The sequence below is a fragment of the Nannobrachium achirus genome (genome assembly GCF_963921795.1).
Source record: "Nannobrachium achirus genome assembly, chromosome: 19".
Classification (NCBI taxonomy): Eukaryota; Metazoa; Chordata; class Actinopteri; order Myctophiformes; family Myctophidae; genus Nannobrachium; species Nannobrachium achirus.
The window spans coordinates 34484466-34491342 of NC_137826.1; the positions used below are offsets into that span (position 1 = coordinate 34484466).

At 40.4% G+C, this 6877-nt stretch overlaps 1 protein-coding gene across 1 annotated transcript; it reads right to left on the reverse strand.

The window, feature by feature from the left end:
• Positions 1 to 1885: 1885 nt before the first annotated feature.
• Positions 1886 to 3362, reverse strand: LOC308304428 (histone H2A). Its single transcript, XM_080749026.1, has one exon. The coding sequence runs from the start codon at positions 3333 to 3335 to the stop codon at positions 2949 to 2951; it is 387 nt and encodes a 128-aa protein (XP_080605152.1). The 5' UTR covers positions 3336 to 3362; the 3' UTR covers positions 1886 to 2948.
• Between the last annotated feature and the right edge of the window lie 3515 nt (positions 3363 to 6877).

Here is a 6877-nt window from a genome sequence, read left to right on the forward strand (position 1 = left end):
ATCAAATAAAATATGATAAACTCTGAGAATACAAAAATATATTTAAAATATTTTAATCACCTGAGGTACACACATCCCTTACAAAAAACCTTGGAACCCTCATTTAACTTTAGTGATATCATATATTGCACATCATAGGCCTATATCTAATATAATCATTAAAAATCTTCTTGTCTAATGGCCGTCAGGTAACTTAGTTGTTTATAAACCTGACAGTGCTACCCTCGCAGACAGAAACTGTTTTTGGTTTAATGTGATGTGAACATAACATGCAGTAGACCTAATGCATGGTGTGTTCACTGAAAAGGCGGTGTAAAAAAGGGGAGGTAAAAAGGAGGGGAGAAAAAAAAAAGAAAAGCCTTGTACTTGCTCTATTATGTTTGTTGTATTTGTATGACTATTGTCACTTTAATGTGCATGCTCATCAATGATTGTAAACCCTGCAAAACTTCAATACAGTTTATTTAAAAATGAAAAGGCGGGAGTTGGAACATGAATTTCTATTGTTTGCACTGTGGAACTGCTGTGGAACACCATGTACCCATCTCTGGGGGCGTGGTGTTCAAACAAAGGGGAACAGATCTGAAAAGGCAAACTGTGCACCTACCATATGGCACTGACAGAAATGTATTGCATTTCAATTACACAAATTGTGTAAACCATGTTGAAATGCAATACACGTCCATGTGTTACTGCCACTGGGAAATGTGGGCATGCATGGGAGAGAATGTTTTTTTTCCCCCAAAATAAACCGAATTGGCATTCAGCTTGCTATTTTGAACATTTTATTCATTTATCCAGTGGATTAGGCCCCCTGCAAGCTAACGCCAAATAGCAACACAAAGTGGTAGCCTACTAGTAGGCTAATTATGCGTCAAGCAATGGGCTAGGTGGTACTGGTTAGCATTGGCGTTGCTACGTGGCTGCCTGGCTAGTAGCCATAAAGGAATACCAGTAGTCGCCGAAATGAAGCTCGCCGAGATTCGGGGGGTGCGTTCGGAAATGCACACCGGGTGGGGCAACGGTGCGCTTTTTCAGTCTGAACTCTGAAGGTAAACTTTCTGAAAAGCAGCAGTTGCTAACCTAACGTTGCTATTGATGTTTATAAACTAGGGTAAATTATAATAGAATATTAATTCATTTGATACTGAAGAAGGCATACTGTGATTGTGTGTCCTACTTTACATGCTTGTTGTTGCTAGCATTAACATGTATGATACTGTGAGATTAAGACTATAACCATCATTTACCCTAGTTTATAAACATCAATAGCAACATTAGGTTAGCAACTGCTGCTTTTCAGAAAGTTTACCTTCAGAGTTCAGACTGAAAAAGCGCACCGTTGCCACACCCGGTGTGCATTTCCGAACGCACCCCCCCGTTTCTCGGCGAGCTTCATTTCGGCGACTCTACCGGTTACCGCCATAGAGTATGCTAGTAGCCCGTAGCTAGCCCATGTGGCTGCTGAGTCACTGTGGTAGTGAAGGAGACGTGCTAACATGGCCCTGTCTCATCCAACCTGAAATGCAATTTCGGTTTATTTTGAAGCCGTTACTGATCACGCAATATCACTATTGCAAATTAGAAATTATTAGTATCAAAATAAAGCCATACAACTTTCTTGTTAGGATGCGTGTAATAGGAATATTATTCTTTGAAGAAAATATGGGTGGCTCTTAAAAGAGCCTTGGGTTGATGGTAGGAGTCAGTAGTTTAACCGCCGAAGCCGTACAGAGTACGGCCCTGCCTTTTCAGAGCATAGACCACATCCATGGCGGTCACAGTCTTCCTCTTGGCGTGCTCGGTGTAGGTGACGGCATCACGGATTACGTTCTCCAGAAAGACCTTGAGAACTCCGCGAGTCTCCTCGTAGATCAAGCCGGAGATACGCTTGACACCACCACGGCGAGCGAGACGACGTATGGCAGGCTTGGTGATCCCCTGGATGTTATCACGAAGCACTTTGCGATGGCGCTTAGCGCCTCCTTTACCAAGACCCTTTCCTCCTTTTCTATTTTTTTACATGTCATCACATATAACTCCATAGATTTTCTTGCTCGACATTTCAGTCCAATCAATATTCATATGTGCAGAATTACACAATAAATCACCATACATTATTTTAAAATAAGGAAAAGAGCTCCTTGCTCCGCGGCCGCTCATTTTCTGGCTTCTTGAGTTGTCTGGTGTGTAGTCAAGAGAGAGAAATAGTGAATGTGCGTCAGCGTTGCAGAGCGCACGTATTTATTCCAAGCTAGACGACGTAGTTGAGGCCTGTGGTGCATGAAGAGGGGCGGTCCTTACTCCTTAGTGAATGTTCTAGTTAGTTCTAACCTCGCATCACCAGTCTTTCCACTACTTGGGCAAATGGAGGCTGTTACTGCCCTCTACTGTTCAAAAACATGAACATCAAAAGACCACTCATGTAGTCATGCTTCAAAATTATAATAACATGTATTTCCACACCTCAGTATGTTCAGTGCCTTTCTCTAGGTTTAGGTAATCATCGTAACATTATGTATCGTATGCATTTTGTAATTTATCTACGAAACATTATGGAATGTAAATATTTCCACGCATCTTTGAAATGCTCGATATTGACCCCTTTCTAGTCCACTTTCACAAATTCTACAAATGTGTCTGGTTTATTGGCATTATGTTGCCTGGAGTTTGTGTATTGCGTTTGATTACAGGGACTAGGAAGACATGTTCACAGGTAATAAGGTAATTTAGAATAACCCGTTAACAGTGTCGAAAAGCTGGCACAAATATCAGTGCGTTTCCGCCATTGGGTTTATACTACTACGCACTTATTTCATACAATCCTTAGATCTCGCTCCAATCAGCAGTGTTTAATTTCACTGCTACACGAAAGGAATCGTTTCTCTTTTTTAAGACAAGTGGGTGGCTCTTAAAAGAGCCTTTTTGGTAGATGTTCAAACAATTAGTTATTTCGACTTGGCAGCCTTCTCGGTCTTCTTGGGGAGCAGAACAGCCTGGATGTTGGGCAGCACACCGCCCTGAGCGATGGTCACTCCGCCCAGCAGTTTGTTGAGCTCTTCATCGTTGCGGACGGCCAGCTGGAGGTGACGGGGGATGATACGCGTTTTCTTATTGTCGCGGGCAGCGTTTCCAGCCAACTCCAGGATCTCGGCGGTCAGATACTCGAGAACGGCAGCCAGATACACTGGGGCACCGGCACCAACACGCTGCGCATAGTTGCCTTTACGCAGCAGTCTGTGGACACGACCCACGGGGAACTGGAGTCCAGCACGGGACGAACGGGTCTTAGCCTTTGCTCTGGCCTTTCCGCCGGTTTTGCCTCTTCCTGACATCGTTACAGTTTTGATCTAGAGCGAACGCTAAACCGCTGTTTCCGAAGAAAACAATCACTGGGCTTATATTAGGTTTTAGCCAGGAGTTGATTGGCCAGCTAACCCTTGAGAGTTCCCCACCAATCACAATACAGCTCACGGCAGTTATTTGATTGACCAGCTACTCCTTTAGGGTTCCCCACCAATCACAATACAGCTCACGGCAGTCAATATTTGATTGGCCAGCTACTCCTTGAGGGTTCCCCACCAATCACAATACAGCTCACGGCAGACAATATTTGATTGGCCAGCTACTCCTTGAGCGTTCCCCACCAATCACTTTAGAGTCCCGCCGGCGTCGTAATCATTTTTCCACTCCCCCCAGTCAGAATGTAACTCCCTGTTCACACATCATGGTGGTTCACATGCTGTTATCCTGTTTTCCCACAAGCAAATAACCTGTTTTATTATTATCTCTGCGAGTATTAAAGATCGTATAGATACTAGATAGATGTAAATGACATAATATAATTACTACGAGAACACTTAAAAAAATAGCTCACAAATAGTATTACTGACCTTCTTACTGTACAATTTATTATTCTATTTTCCAACTGTCTTATGATATAGGCCTATATGTTTTTCTTCATAGTAGGCTACTGTGTTATAGTTGTCAGCCATTAGTGCCATATACCTTTTTATGAAGTGAACTGTGCTGTCATGTACTTCTTCCTATGCAAACTTCTAATAACTTAAGTATTCAATCAATCAATCAACAAATCAATCACTCAGTCTATTCTATTGTTATATCACTTGGCAGTGGGGAGTATTCTGACAGACACACATATTGGCCTATTGTTCAAATATTTTTATGGTATAGAATTTTCCTCTGTATTGGGAAATTAAAATCCCAAAGCACACCTTGACTTAGCCCTGAAAAACATGAATGTCATATCATGACAAACAACCTTCATGTTAACCATGGCTAACCTTGACTGTAGGTCTACTGTACAGGATTGCACTAAACTGTAGCAACTTTCTTTCCCCCTGTAGCCTATCTATTCTGTCTGGTGTCTCCTCCTTTACTGCTGTGACTGCCATTACTGACTTTCCCATGTCATCTCACGCCTGCCACCAATGAAAGATGAAGCTTGTGCATTACTTGGAATGATTCTGTGACCTAAAGAACACTATGAATATCAACAGTTCTTTAATACAGTGGAATTATGGCTGCTGTTATAATGCCACTCCTAAAACACTTGGGTTTGAAATAGACAGGCCTATATATAGTCTTAATATTGCATTCACAAATACTATTTTAACTCATGTAAGGTGTCTGCCCTTTCCGTGCTGAGGGTTTTTTAGTGGCCTCTGGCCAGGAGGTGATTTATTCTTTTTCATTTTATTGTATGATGTGTCTGAGCCGTTTCTGTCCTTGTTTTGTTTTTGTCTTTTTGTTTCTTGTACGTCTTGTTTTGTTCATATTTTGTGTTTATTGAAAATGTAACACAGACACATTACCCACAAGGTAGTACAAGGTACATCAGCGTGTAGATCTGCTATTGCTGAACATCTTCCCCAGAATAGGGAAGCTAGGGTTCATGTCATATTCTGTATCATATTTACTTTTATTACACCAAATAAACCATTGGGACAAGTGATGTTATTGTTTAACACTTTAATATTTACAATAATGTCTTTGTGATAATTACACAAATAGTGAATTTTCTTTGTAAGAATGGATTCATGTATAAGAGGCAGAACGTACAGTTACATGACATGGCCCATAATGTAATTCTTTTATACACAGTAAAATCCTCAGTGTACATTTATCCGTTTGTACAAATGTAGCTAAATGGACTCTCACAATTCCATTGGTTACATGTGTACACAGTCAGTGTTGAATTAACACTGAGGACATTATAGTGCAGGTGTTTCTTGTATGCACTCATTGTTAAGTCCGTGACAGGTGAGCATTTTGGACACATTTAAAGTGAAGCCGAATTAAACAATTTTGTCAGTGGTAGGTAAGAAAGTTTAACAATGAAAAAAAAAAACAGAAACAAATGAAATACCATTTCACTGCAGTGACAGAAAGCATATACTCAGTACTCACATACATAGAGGTAAAATAAATCTGTCAATGCTTGTTAGCTGGTGCTATGCTCCTTTAGGGCAGCGTTTCTCAAATAGTGGATCTGGACACGAAAACGGGTCACAAGATGTTCTGACAGGACTACGGAGAAAGACTGATGAAGACATATTGTCCTTTTAACTCAGGCCGGGTACCAGTTTGAAACCAGTAACGCTCCCGGAACTACAGATGAAGAATGAATACTGGAAAATTCATTGTAGAAAAGTGCTTGTGAGGCGAGCAACAAGAACATTATGATTGTAACATACAGTACACTATAAGAATATGCTGCTAAATGATAAATATACAGAGAGGCATATATTACTCTTGCCAACTATATATAACTCTTATAATCTTTGTGTTTTGTGCAAGGCTTGACAAAAACATAACAATATGTTTTGGCAGAAGGAAAAGTTACTGCGTATGTGAGCTCATTGGGAATCGGTCTTCAGTGCTACAGTTTACCAAGGCCTTTGTACAGTGACGTTTGGCAAAGAGAGGAAATAGTTCAAATGCTCAAATGCACCAATTAGAAAAATAATTTGTAGAAGGAAGAATTATGTAGAAAATAAAAATAAAAAATAAATTAATTCATTTGGAAAAACTAACTTAAAATACACAGCAGGTAACGTGCACAACTCTGTGCTGTTCACTTCCACAAGTCATACAATCTGCTACTACTTGCCATGACTTACTACTTACATGGTATTGTGAATTAGGCTTATACTTTGTTACTCGACCCAGTCGACGAGCATTGTTAAAAAGAATGACTTATTTTCAACCAAAAAAAGGCGAGGGTCATAAGACAAAGTATGAATTAGCCTTTAGAGAGATTCTCTGCTCAGCTCAAATGCTGTAGTACATTACCATGAACATAATTTCCATATATACATTTACTGTGCATACTGTATATACAACTACAGTACATGAGGATAAAGATACGGATACACAACAGTGCAATTAAAATAGTGGGGTCAGACTCATGTTGTTTGATTTGGATAATAATAAGATAATAAAGATAAAGCATTACTAGCTGGGGCTGGTGTTGTATGTTCATAATGACTTGCTCCAAACCACTCCAGCTATTGGGCTGTAGCATAGATACAGCAACAGTATGCATCTGCATCTGTTAATGCTCGTCTTTGGGTATTCAAAAAACAATAGAGCCTTGGTTTCCATCCTAGCTCATCTTTGTTCATTTCATGGTTCATTTCATGATGGGAATGAGGGATAGGAAACACAACAAACAAAGTTTTGTGCGAGGAAAATGGCAGAATAATAAGGTGCAGAATGGCTTTTGAGAAACGCATTCATGCCTGCATGTGCTTGGCTGTGAAAAAATGCAAACATATTACATGATACAACACACAGCAGGTAATGGTCAACAGTGTTGGCAGTGTGGCCATGTGGGTAAAGCAGAGGTGTCCAT